Raw genomic sequence first — 13,588 nt, 5'->3', positions numbered from 1 at the left:
AATGGAAGAACATAAGAAATGAAAAGTCGTACATTTGGACCCTTACTCTTGCTGCACAAGTCAGCAAAATCATGGCTTATATTTTACCTCATCACCACTATCCTGGACCAGTCCCAATTCTTCTAATTTCCAAAACTCTGTTTTGAATATATTGAGTGACTGAGCTTCCACAGCACTCTTCGGGAGTGAAGAAATTTCAGCTCTGTCATGAATGACTGTTCCCTTATTTTGAAACTGTGACCCTTAATCCTAGATACCCCAAACAGATGCAACATCATCCCTGTATCTACCATGTCAAGCCCATAAGGATTTTGTATGTTTCAATGAGATCACTTCTAAACTCAAGACAGTATAAGGCCACTTTGCTTAATCTATTTTATTAAGACAAATCTCCCATCTCAGGAATCAATCTGGTAAACCTTTGTTGGATTCCCTCTATCACAAGTAACCAGACTATACACAGTATTTCCAGTGCAACTTCATCAGGCTCCTTCATAATTGCAGTCTTTACTCTTGTGCTCAAACCCTTTTGCAATTAAGAACAACAGAGTGTATTCTTAATTGATTGCTGTACCTGCACATTAATTTTCAGTGATTTGTGTACAGGGACTCCCAGGTCACTCTGACACCAACATCTTTCAATCTCCCACCCTTTAAAAAATAATCCACTTCTCTTTTTTTTCCCCACCAAAGTGGACGACCGCACATTTTTCCACAAGATGTGCTGTTTGCCCCATCTTCAGTTATTTACTGAGCCTATTTATAGCCCCCCAAAATCCCTCTGCACCCTCCTCACGCACCACCCTAGCACCTAGTTTTGTCCCATTCACTGACTTGGATTATATTACAGTAGGTTCCCCTCATCCAAATCATTGACAGAAATTGTGAACAGCTGGGGTCCCAGCAATGCATCCTATTCATAACAGCCTTCCACCCCAAAAATGACCAACTGATTCCTACTATCTCGTGTCTGTTAAGTAGTCCCCGAACCATGCCAGTACATTCCCTCTAATGCCATGTGTTTTAACATTGTGTAATTGTCTGCTATAGCATCTTGTGGAAGACTTCTGAAAGTCCCAATATTTCATATCCATTAGTTCACCCTTGTCTGATCTGCTAGTTATAACCTTAAAAAAACCCTCATAGATGTGTCAGACATGACTTTCATAAATCCTGTTGTTGTTTTCTAGGTGAGTTGCTACAACTTACTCAATAATTGTGCAAATTCTAGAATCTACTGTTAAACAACAGCCTAGAACTTGGAACCAAGTGACTCCCCAAGTGAGAAAAGGACAGGTAAACTGCGCCAATAGAATAGCTGTACGTTTCAGCCAGGGAGAAAAGATAACTGTGTATTGTGAACAATTCCCCAATTGAATATTACCCTCACCATAGTAAGAGGAAAGTGCCAAGTAAAATGGTGGAGTCATTGAAATAGTGAAGATACCTAGAAGAAAAAAATGGCCAAACGTCATGGGTCACATTACAAAGAAATAGACCCTCCAATGCGTCATCAGAAAAGCAAGGCCTCAAGGGAGGTGCTTTCCAAGCTGCTTCCCATGTGAAGAAGTGGATGAATGAAGCAGATAAGGAAGGTCAACAAATAGCTGTAGGTGGAGTTCACATTTTTGTTAAGGAAATAAAGTAACTTCTGAAACAAGTACATAATAAAGAAATGTCCTTCAACTGACTGAAAGTGCATTAAGTGTCCACAGGAGAGGATAAATATAGTAGGACTAAGGGAATGGAGGGGGAGGAGGGTTATTAAACTAAAAATGGAATGGGTGTGGGAGTCTGTGAAGTTTATGTCCGAGGCTTGACAGCAATAGGAAAGTTAATACCTCTCTTAAAATAAGAGCAGAAATGAGAAACAGGAAAGGAAATAAAAGCCAAAAACCTATAGAAAGAGCAAACCACAATAAAAATCCTAAGAAGGTGAAAGTGGGCTTTGACAAGTATCATTAATAATTAGAGTGGAATGATTTGCACAAGCTGTAATTGAAACCAGGTTTAGATTTAGGCAAAAAAACTCCAAATTCCTGGTTATGTCACCACATTGAGTGGCACAGGGACATTGGTCAGTGATGTTGGTAATGTATTCTAACCCAGTGCTAGAAATCCAGAATGTTCCAGGGAGTCTCCAGATAAAATTCATTGAAAACTTAAAATTTTGATTGGTGATGGGCATCAAGTCGAGAAAATACAGACAACTGAGATTTACAAACAGGGCAGTACATAATATCCCAAGACAGACTCAACTGAAGGCAAGACACAGCCAATTGTCAAGTGCTTTAAAGCTTCATCCAGGACTGCTTCCCAAGTTAAAGTTACCAGTCCAACAAGGAACAGCAATGAGAAATAAAAAAAGCAAATAGCTTAAACGAGACTAGGGCTACCACTGGAGAATATTGGCATTAATATAATGCTTTGGTTATAATGGTTCATTCTCAATGATGTGAACATTGAACTTTAATCTTTCAGGCACCTCCTGTGTTCCCCTTTCCAATCCACCTCCAGTCCTCCCATTTTTGTTCCCTTTCCCATTCCCCACCTCCAGCACCCCATCACCTATCTTCATCCTCCTCCCCCTCCTGGTTCCATCCACTACTACCCACACATTTCACCCACTGGACTCCCTCCTCCATCCGGTTCCATCTCTCCCTTAATGGTTACCATTATCACCTCCCTTATCAGATTCCAGCACTGGTAGCGTTTGTGTTCCTGCTGATCACCCTCCAGCAGCTGTCCCCAACTTTAACCTCCACTCCCCCAACAGGCTCATCTGCCCATCTACCTTCACCCCTCCATGGTCCACCTATCATCGACCAGCCCCTGCCTCATCCCTCCCCCTCTCCTCTTTATGCTATCTTCCCTCTCTACTCAGTCCTGATGCCGGATCTTGACCCAAGATGGTGACAATTCCTTCCCTTCCCTTCCCCCACCCCCAACCACAGATGCTGCTTGACTCGCTGAGTTCATCCAGCAGTTTGTCTTTTGCTCCAGATTCCAACATCTAAAACAGTACAGCACAGGAATAGGCCCTTCAGCCCACTGTGTCTACTATGATGCCAATTCAAACTAATCTGCTTGCACATGGTCTATCACCCTCCACTCCCTGCCTCTTAAACGTTGCTGTTGTATCTGCTTCCACAATTTGCCCTGGCAGCGCGTTCCAGACACCTAACACTTACTGTGTAAAAAAAAACTTGCCTCAAACCTCCTTTAAACTTTCCCCCTCTCACTTAAATCTACACCCTCTAGTATTTGACACTTCCACCCTTGGAAAATGACTGTCTGCCCTATATATGCCTCTCATTATTTTCTATACTTCCAGCAGGTCACCCCTCTGCCTCTGACAGTCCAGAGAAAACAATCCAAGTTTGTTTAACCTCTCCTTATAGTTAATACTCTCTAATCCAGGCAACATTCTGTTGAACCTCTTCTGCACTCTCCCCAAATCCTCCATATCCTTCCTGTTATGCAGTAATCAGAACTGTACACAGTACTCCAAATGAGTCCTGGCCAAAATTTTATACAGCTGCAACTTGACTTCCCTACATCTACACTCAAAATGAAGGCAAGTATGCTGAACGGAGACACAGGAGATTCTGCAGATGCTGGAATCTGGAGCTGAACATCTTCTTTACCACCCTATCTACTTGTGTTGCCACTTACAGGGAGCTGTGGACTTGCACCCCAAGATCCCACTGTACTTCAATGCTCCCAAAGGTCTTGCCATTTACTGTATACTTTCCCCTTACAATTGACCTCCCAAAGTGCAACACCTCACACTTGTCCAGATTAAACACCATCTGCCATTTCTAGGCCCATATTTCTAACTGGTCTATATCCTGCTGAATCCTTTGACTACCTTACTCACCCCAATCTCTTTCAATGTAACTAAAAAGGAAAATGATGCATTAAAAGATACAGGGCCTGAAACTAAAGGCAAACCACTAAAATGAGAGTCAAGGTTACGTTGGCAGAGAGAGATGTTAATAAGATGAACAGATTAGTTGTGGGAAATAAATGAAAGTGAAGGGTACAAAATATATTCTTGAGGCAAAAACTTTAATGCATTCAAGATTAGACATTTAAACAAGATTTGATACAACAGAAAATTACAAAGAACGTAGAAATTGCGATGTGGATTTGAAAAGGGAAATCAATGGAACAATAGGAAAATGAAAAAAGTGATAAAGTAGCAAGTTTAATCAGTCACAATTTCACTGAAAGGCAGAATAAGCTCCAGGGGCTATGGTCTACTCTTGTTCCGATGCAAGAGCCCAATTTAGAATTGCAGAGATTGAAAAAAAACAAAGAAATTTTTTAAATGACAGAGGAAGCAGCAATATGAAGTGACCAAAATAAATCACATGATGCAGTTAGCCTGTAAATTAGACAAACTCTGTCTCCTTAAATTTGAAATCATAAAATTGTGAATATTTTATAAAAAGCAAATCTAAAATTCAGCCTGTATTGATTGTGAAAAGGCAAGATATGTTTGTCAGATTTATAGCTGTGTATAAGAAACAACTCAAGTATGAAAGTAACTAGAGAGATCAGGGATAGAAATGCCAGAGTTCAAGAACTAGGTGGGCATTGGAACCACATCCAATATATGGATGATTACACTGGTGTATGATTCAAAAGAAGTCACAGATGCTTTTTGGAAGAATTCAGCTTTACTGCATTAGAAATGTAGTAGCACGGACAGAAAATTGCTCGACAACCAGGAAGTCAATAGCTTAGGGTAAATGAGTGTTAGTTTGATTGGAAATAAGTTCCAAATGCTCTATCTCAGAAGTTAGCACTGTTCAAAGAGGATGAATGCTTGGACAAAGTTAAACTCATTGACATCTTTCATCAAAATTTACCACAGTGAGGAGAACTGTAAAAGATTTTGATACAGACAGGTTAAATAGAATGAGCAGATAGGTTAACAGCTCCAAGTTAATATGAACCAATACACTCAAGATGAAAAACAATGGCAAAATAGTCAATTTTAAGATGCTGTACACACAGAAACCTACTGGATCAAAATATGTCTGGGCACCATTAATTCTGAACTAAAAACAAGACTGATGAAAGTCACTGACCTGAAACTTTCACAGGTGCTGCCTGACCTGCTGAGTTTGTCAGATTTGCAGCAAGTGTGGTATTTTGCTTTTGGACTATTATGTTGCTTTTCCATTTATAAAAGCTTATGCAGCACAATTTTTCTAAGTAAGGTCTTCTTTAAATATGTTTATGAGTTATAACAACCTTCAGCATTCTTCATTTCAGCTGCCCAGCAACAATATTTTTAGATATTGTTAACATAGAAAAATATCAAAGGCATTCTTACAGCAACACAAGTCAAAACGCTAACAGAGGCAAACGAGGAGATACCAGAATGAGTGACTAAAAGCTTGGCCAAAGATGTAGTTTAAAAGGTGTCAAAGGAGAGGAGAGGTCAGGGGTGGAAATGCCAGAATATGGGAACCAGAAGGGCAATAGCACAAATAGGCAACAGATGGGTGAAAGTAGTCAGGTATGCACAAAACCAGAATTTGGAGTTCTTGTGTATAGTTGAAAGAGCTTCCAAAAATTTGAACTCTTCTCAAATGAACTGAAAAGCAATATGGAACTCAATATAATTTAATATTTTGACTCCATATTTAGATACAGTATTTTGAACATGCAAAACTGTTACAATTACATGTTGTTTATCTCATGTGTTTCATACTGCAAAGCAAACAGGTCAAAGATTTTACAAGTAGTCTAAACAGGACATAGTATAATGTTACATTTCAGTCAGTTTTACTTGCATAAAACCTGTTAAGATTTTAAATGTTACTCACATAATAAAAGCAATGCCAAATTCTTAAACTATTATACACAATTATAGTCAATCAATGTAATTTTAAAAGTATGTTTCTGAAGAGTTTAATGTATGGCTGAAACATTATAGCACCATCTACCACCATCTACACAACAGTGTCAGTCTCCATCTCATAAAAACTTAAATTTCTTTCAAACAAATGACAGAACTGAAAATCAAATAAACACCATTTTCGTACAAAAACAAGCTATAAGAGTTAACAGAAACAGTGGAAAATCCGTATTTACATACTGCACCTTCAACTTATAACATTGTTCCAATGCAAGATTCCTCAATGTTTTCCTTCGTTGTCCATAGTACTGTCAAGAACTGAAAACATACAATCTTTCTCAATATAACATATGCACAGTGTATAGATATACTACCTTCCTGAATTTGCTTTCAACATCTAAATCATTAAGAATGCGATGCACCTTTCCCTACACTTTCCTTGGAAATGACAGCAGTTTCACATGGAACTACTGGCATTTCCCCAGCTGACCATCATGAAATTCAGGACTCCCAGGCACACATGCATGAAAGCAGAAGATCTTAACTTCCCAAGAGGGCTTGCTGCCATCTTTCCAATTGCACTCCAACAATGGCTCTTGAGTCTAGTCCAGTCATTGAGCACGTACTTCTTGCAGTCCTGACAATTATAGTAGAATGCCTGACCACTGAACTCAAACCAGGATGAACCAGCAATATCAGAGAACAACTGTGTGGAAGGGACAGAGCACAGGATTTTTCTTTGAAATGAGTATTGAACAAACATCTTCGAGTGTTTAAATCTGTATTTACAATCTTTAAAAAAAAATTAGTACTGTGCCTAATTTTTAAATAGGGTTTGATTATTTCTGGGACAGATTTAACTGCCAGTTCCTCCTGAAGGTATGAACTACCCAGCCAAAGTGGTCCTGAGAGAGTTATCACTGGAAGGCATTGTAATTTGCACAGCTGTGCTGATTAGATCAAATGCAGCTTCATAAAGGAAATTCTTTGCAGAGGATTCATTCAAGCTCACTGCTCCCAGGAAGTTCCAGGCCAATATTTTTATAGACTTAATTATAAATATTAACTTTAGATACAAGGAATAACTTAAAACCACCAGACATTAGCAATATTGGAAAGCAAACTTGTTACTGGTGACACCAAAAATAAATGGACATACTCTTTCGAAGGTACAATTTTTAGCAGTATTCCAAGTAGTTTAGGACGGTTGCGATATGGTGTTGCACGAGTTAATGCTGATACCTCACAACTCCAGGGACCCAGGTTCAATCCTAACCTCCAGTGCTGCCTGTATGGAGTTTGCATGCTCTCTTTGTGACTACATGGGTTTCCTCACACATCCCAATGATGTCCTGGCAGTTAATTAGCCCTTATTGTATACAAGAAATAGTAAGTTGTTGGGGCAAGACTAATGAGATTCCTCCTCTGGGGCCTGGCAATGACAATGGGCCAAATTGCCTCCTTCTGTGGCATTAAAGACATGGAGTCACAGGTTTAGCATCATTTCCGCTCCAGTGAAGCAACATCCTTAATGCACTTTTTGGTTAACCCTAAAACTGCATGAGCCGATGCAAGAACTAAGTAAATAATACTCTTGCAATCCTTATACTGCATAATTTGGTGTAGATTATTAAGTTTTAAACAGGGTTCTGCATTTAACACATTGGAAGTACTGAAAAAATGCACATTTTAAACAGCTAACACTATGTCACTGAATTTTTCATCAACTTATTGGGCCGATTTTCTTGACAAATGTTTTAAAGCTAAAGCTAAGTACTGCAGTTGTACTGAAAGCTTAGCAGTTTGTGCACTGGCCAAACCAGAAAGATACAATTTTGTGCATGTTCCCCTAACAATCTAATCAAGAAGCAGAGTACAAGCCAGCATCTCCTGCAAGAGCAAACAGAATTCCTCTAATTATATAATTGGGTAAACATATGCAGATATATTGTGAACTGCAGGTATGACATCAAAATATTGCCCTTTAAAATACTTGACCCAGCAATCAAATTCATACGGATAGATTTTAGTTTTTATACCAGACTATTTTCTACAACCTATGAAATTCAATCCACCTCAGCAAGGCACATACATATTGCAGAGGGATTGAGTAAACAAAAAAATCCAAAAATGTCCCAAACACGTACAATTTTTTAAACCCATATTCAGTTTATTCATTATTAGCATTCTTATGTGGAAGCCAATTTTAGTTACACCTTTTTCTAATGACATTCCATATTTGTCCTGGCTTCTGCTCTCATACTGTTCATTAACTCATCCAGGTACACGTATGGAGAATACAGATTGCTTGAACACATTATAAGTGTATTAAGAAAATACAAATTAGAATTCTAATGCTTGGAGCTTGCACAATGTGGTAGTTTTTCTTAATTGTCTGTAGTCAGTAAGAATTTTGTTTTTTGTACTTGAATACCTCTGATCTTTTACTCATTTTTGTTCCCAATTTCCGGTGGCAGTCCAGGAGAAAACCGTTTCTTGTACCAAAGCTTGTACGTTAAATACCAGGCAGAAATTCCAAAAATAGTTCCGATAATCTTTTGAGGTAGATCGTGAAAATATACTGCAGTGCAGAAGAACATCCAAATCCACAACAGAAACAATGCATTCAAAGCAATAAACAGTGACTTAATGATAGTGGAGGTGGCCTTTCCCGGCTTTTGTTCCACTTTGTGAAGTTCATTCATGATTGCTGTTTCTTCTATTATCATCAGTACACAGTATGACAACAAGAAGGAGTGCCCAGAGATGTCGAAGCCAATCCATAAATGGCCTTGTTTGCTGCAAGCATGCTTATTTTCAAATTCATGGAGAACGGTCATATTTTGGGATTCAAAGCATTCGCCTGTGAAATTTTCAACAATGTGAAAGATCCGTGTGCTGAGAAACCAAACAACAGTGCCTACCACACATGAAGTTATGCGCCGTAATGCATACAAAACATCTCGTTGGACAAAGTAGTTTGAGGTAAAAATAAAAGGAAGAAGCAGGCCCACAGTCCAACCCCATGAAAATTTGACAAAGTACCTACAAAAGCAAGAGGAAAACAGTATTAATGCTGATATTGTTCAGGAACAATCATCCTTTCATCTTCAATTGGAGGCTAGTGCAGCAGGTGAAGAGGTTGGAAGGGCCTGCCTGGACACTTTGGCCTATTTCTATGCTGCATATTTGATGTAAAATTAATTGTTTAGGTTCCTAACATTTGTAAATATAATTGAAAATGTGTTATTAATTTTAAGAACTGAATAGATTCCAAGAATTTTTAAGAAAACTGTAATAACTTAAGCTATCCACAAAATAACATCAGCTTCCCCTCCCTGCTGCAAGTCTGGATGAGCTGAGTGACCAACAATGGCACATCTCTCACTCCTTTCTGCCACTGAAAGGAGGCCCAAAACCAGAGCCTGCACGTGCAGGGATTTCCAGCACCATGATGTGGAAACCATTTCTGCCATCCTATTCTAGCCAGACTTGACATAGGATTGGAATCTTATTCATTTTACTGGGGATTTCTAACCTAGATCAGAAGAAAATAGATATGTTATTTATTTTACCTTTCTTTGATATTTGTAATTATTTGTTTGTGTCTCAGAAATATCAGACATTTAAAAACTGTTATAAAACCTGTCAAGATTTGCAGGAGACAAGCTTCTATTCACTAGCCTTGCCTCCTGTTAACAGGAGGTGCAGGACCTCAGTGGTTCAAATCCTTTTATTCTACAGAATTTTAGAGGTGACTCCTAAGAAAGAATCATTATCCAGCAAAATATAAAACTGTGTTGAACAAACATGTTTTCTTTTTACACATACACAAGCTACGACAGCCCCAACCAGTTGTATCCCAACAGTACCACTTTTCCTCCCTCATTCATTTTTGTACACAAGTATTTCTCAATAATTGTGAATTAACGTCTGAAGTAACACACAACCTCCCTTAATTCTGATGTTAAAATATGCAAGGAAAAAAATGCACATAGACCCAAGAGAGTTATTTGGAGGTATGACAACAATTGTGAGAAAGGTAGTTTCAGAAAAAAAACCTTAAAATGGCAAAAGGGAGAGAATTCCATAAAATGAAATGGTCAAAGGCACCACCAGCAATGATGGGGTGAATGGCAGTTGTGGGGTCGGGGGTGTCAAGGGATGGAGGGGATGATGTAGTATAGAAACAAGAAATTTGGTACAGTGGGGCATTGGGGAGAAGTTGTAGGGCAGAAAGTTACAGAAATGGAGAGGCGACGCATGTAGAGAATTAATCAAAAGAATGAAGATTTGATATTCAAAATGTTGGAATACCCAAGAACTTATGGGCTGGGAAGAGCTGTGTAAGCAACCAAAAGAGAGGTACACAGCAGCTTCCATCATATCCAACAGGACTTGATGAGAAAAACTGTAGGATCTGGGCTGTCTGTCAACATGTGGTGTAACTGATACCAGTCCCCATCAATGCCCATGCTCACCGTGCAGACCGAATGTAGCCTGAGCCCCACATCTCAGTAACGGACAGCTACACCACTCACTCCACCGCATCCATCACCAGCCCTCGCAGTGAATCACTGCACATTGTTCAGCTTTGTGAGTGCGAGTTGTTGTTGATAAAATACACTTTGTAACTATACAAGTTCAGGAAAAATCATTAATCTTGAGTGGTGATTCCTGAAACAAAAAATATTACCCGAGGTTGTTTAAAGCCAGCAGTTAGTGGAAAAGTCTTTCCCGGGCTCCTAAATTTAAAAAAAGAATTGTGTCCTAGAAATTAAATTCATATGTTCCCCCTGCACTTTTGTATTGAATGAATATTCTCTTTCAAGTATTAAAAACACTGGCTCCTTCAAGCCTGCTCCGACATTCATCAAGATCATAGCTGAACTTCCATCTCAGAATCACTTTCCTGCCTATTTCCTTCAATTCTCATAATATCCAGAAATTTATCAATGATTGTGCCTCTGCAGCTCTCAAGTTGACAATTACAAAGATTCAGCACCATCCGTGTGAAGGGATTTCTCCCCATTTCAGTCTAAATGTCCCACCCTTTATACTGAGACCATAACCACCAGTTCTAGATTCTCAGCCAGGGGAAATATCCTCCCTGCATTCACCAAACTCAAAGAATGTTATAAATTTCAAGGAAATCTTTTCTCATTCAACTAAACTCTGGGAATACAGGCCTAGTCAGCTTAATCTGTGCTTGTTCAGCAAACCCACCATTCCTGGAACCAGTCAAGCAAATCTTCACTACACTCACTCTATGGCAGGTATATCTTTTTGTTTAGGTAAAGACCAAACTGTACACAATACTTCAGGTACAGTCTCACAATGGCCCTAAATAATTGTAGTTGTTACGATTCTATTGCAATGAAGCTTCAGAAGAAATATTGAAGGAAATCACAATCCTCCAAACGAATTCAGAGAACAGCATATACAGAGATTGTGCAAGCAGACAAGCCTTATCTCACTTTTCATTCCAAGATGCAGTGTTCAGGGCCACAGCTCCCCCCCAGGGCTCACACAGAATGACCTTCCAGCAGGTGCCAACCCCGGTCACTCAAACGGCTCCTGTACCCCTAGACAGTAATTCCCAATCACAGGGGGTAGAGGCCCTTTCCTGACGACCAAGTCGGGAGCAGGAGGAAACTTTAGAGCAACATTTAAATAAAACAGAAACCGCTCCGATGTACAGATCAAGTCATTTCCGAGTTTAGGACAGGATTCAAGCGTATTCTGCCTGTCCTCAACGTTGGCCGTGCGGTCTGCTTCACCTCCATATATGGGGAGCACACCCAACACCAGTCCCTCCCCCGCGGTTGCTGGACGCCGGATTCCACCACCCCCCCGCGTTGAGGGACGCCGATCCCCACCCCACATCCCGCGTTGCGGGACGCCGATCCCCCACCCCACATCCCGCGTTGCGGGACGCCGATCCCCCCCCCCCCCCGCGTTGCGGGACGCCGATCCCCACCCCACCCCCCCCCCGCGTTGCGGGACGCCGATCCCCACCCCACCCCCCCCCCCCCCGCGTTGCGGGACGCCGATCCCCACCCCACCCCCCCCCCCGCGTTGCGGGACGCCGATCCCCACCCCACATTCCGCGTTGCGGGACGCCGATCCCCACCCCACATCCCGCGTTGCGGGACGCCGATTCCCCCCCATCCCCCGCGTTGCGGGACGCCCTCCAACACTCACACGTTGAGCGCGTTGCGCCGGTTGGAGAAGTAGGACTCGGCCAGGGGCTGCGTGACTTTGAGTACCGAGCCGCCCAGAGTGATGGCAGCGAGCAGCAGAGCCAGGTGCCGGCGCAGCCAAGCCCGCTGAAAACCGGCCATGAAGTGCACACAACCGTCCAGCGACATCTTCATCGGCCCCGCCCCTTCCGGACACACCCTCAAACCCCCATTGGCCCGCTGCCCTGATGTGCAGTTAAAGGATCCGCCCTCTTAAAGGGAATTGCATCTAAAGTCACCGCCTCTCAACCCACTTGCCCCAATGATCAAGATCCCCCTATAATCTACAATAACCTTCTTCACTATCAATAACAAATTTTGTGCTGTTCATAAACTTACTGATTAAGTCTTGTCCACTCACATCCAAATCAGGTATATAAATAATGAATAACAAGGGTCCCAAAACCGACCCCTGAGGCACACCGCTCATCACCATTCCGAGATACAACCTTCAACCACCACCCTCTGCTTCCTACCTCTGAGCCAATTTTGAATCCAGCTAACTAACTCTCCCTGGATTCCATGGGAGCTAACCTTCCAGACCAGCCTACCATGTGAGACCTTGGTGAAGGCCTTGCTAAAGCCCAAATAGATAACATCCACTACTCTACCCTCATCTAGCCTTTCAGTTACCTCTTCAAAATGCTATTTTTCTTACAGTAGTTGTTACCTCAACAACATTGACCTGCATCCCAGCACAGATATTCATTGTGTTCTCTCCAACTCCCTCTCTCTGCATCTTAAAACACACTTATTTTCTTACTTTTACAGTTCTGATGAACAGTCCTTGACTAAAGACATTAACTCTGTTTCTCTCCCCACTGTTGTATTTTGACTTGCAGAGTGTTTCCAGTATTATGTGTTTCTGTTTTGTATTAAAGAGGTGGTTGATATCCTGAGTAGGCCAAAACAGGGATAAAATTAATTGTCATATTGACAAGTACAGACCAATAAAGGAAAGTTTGCGTGGGTATTTTGAAGGCAGATTTTACTTAATGAACTTGATTGAATTTTTTTGATGAGTTAACAGAAAATGTCAATGAGGGCATTGCAGCTGATGCTGCTGAAATAGCTTTTCTAAAAAAAAATTGATGAGACATTAAGCTTGTCGGTAAAACGGAACCCTATGGAATAGGAGGAATGGTAGCTGTGTGGTGCAGAACTGTTGGAATGAAATGTCATGCCTTTTTAATTACTGATCCTGTTAGCCCTCAATAACATTAAAAAAACAAAAACCAAAAGATTAATCATTATTTCTATACTATTTATTTTCTGAATGGCCAAATCCTTGGTCCCTGGGAAATTCACTGTATTCTGTTTCCCTGGAAATAACATTTAACAAGTTATTGCCTGTTTATTTTGGTTGAGTAACTTTGGTTACAGTTTCATCCATCTGAGAACAACATAAGGATCCCATGCTTCTATCTATAACAAAAGTGCAGATGTATTCAGTTCAATGTCTACTAACATG

The 13,588-nt window shown here is 40.8% G+C and overlaps 1 protein-coding gene across 2 annotated transcripts; it reads right to left on the bottom strand.

Annotated features, from left to right (window-relative positions):
• Window positions 1–4,364: 4,364 nt before the first annotated feature.
• On the bottom strand, window positions 4,365–12,245 carry fitm2 (fat storage inducing transmembrane protein 2). 2 transcript variants are annotated; one of them, XM_052031101.1, is made up of 2 exons: window positions 12,080–12,245; window positions 4,365–8,920 (listed from the first exon to the last, which is right to left on the bottom strand). In XM_052031101.1, the coding sequence occupies exons 1-2, from the start codon at window positions 12,217–12,219 to the stop codon at window positions 8,320–8,322; spliced, it is 741 nt and encodes a 246-aa protein (XP_051887061.1). In that variant the 5' UTR covers window positions 12,220–12,245; the 3' UTR covers window positions 4,365–8,319. The 2 variants fall into 2 exon arrangements, with proteins under 2 accessions (XP_051887061.1, XP_051887062.1); XM_052031102.1 differs by lacking the exon at window positions 12,080–12,245 and adding an exon at window positions 10,357–10,537.
• Between the last annotated feature and the right edge of the window lie 1,343 nt (window positions 12,246–13,588).

Source organism: Pristis pectinata, chromosome 16 (assembly GCF_009764475.1).
Source record: "Pristis pectinata isolate sPriPec2 chromosome 16, sPriPec2.1.pri, whole genome shotgun sequence".
NCBI classification, from domain to species: domain Eukaryota; kingdom Metazoa; phylum Chordata; class Chondrichthyes; order Rhinopristiformes; family Pristidae; genus Pristis; species Pristis pectinata.
Note: the sequence above shows the minus strand (reverse complement) of the source record. Positions and strands in the feature narration are given on the sequence as shown.

Coding starts and splice junctions, on each gene's coding strand:
- fitm2 (XM_052031101.1), bottom strand. CDS start 12,219: ATGGCCGGTTTTCAGCGGGCTTGGCTGCGCCGGCACCTGGCTCTGCTG. Junction 8,921..12,079: donor CGGCGCAACGCGCTCAACGT/GTGAGTGTTGGA, acceptor TTGCTTTTGTAG/GTACTTTGTCAAATTTTCAT.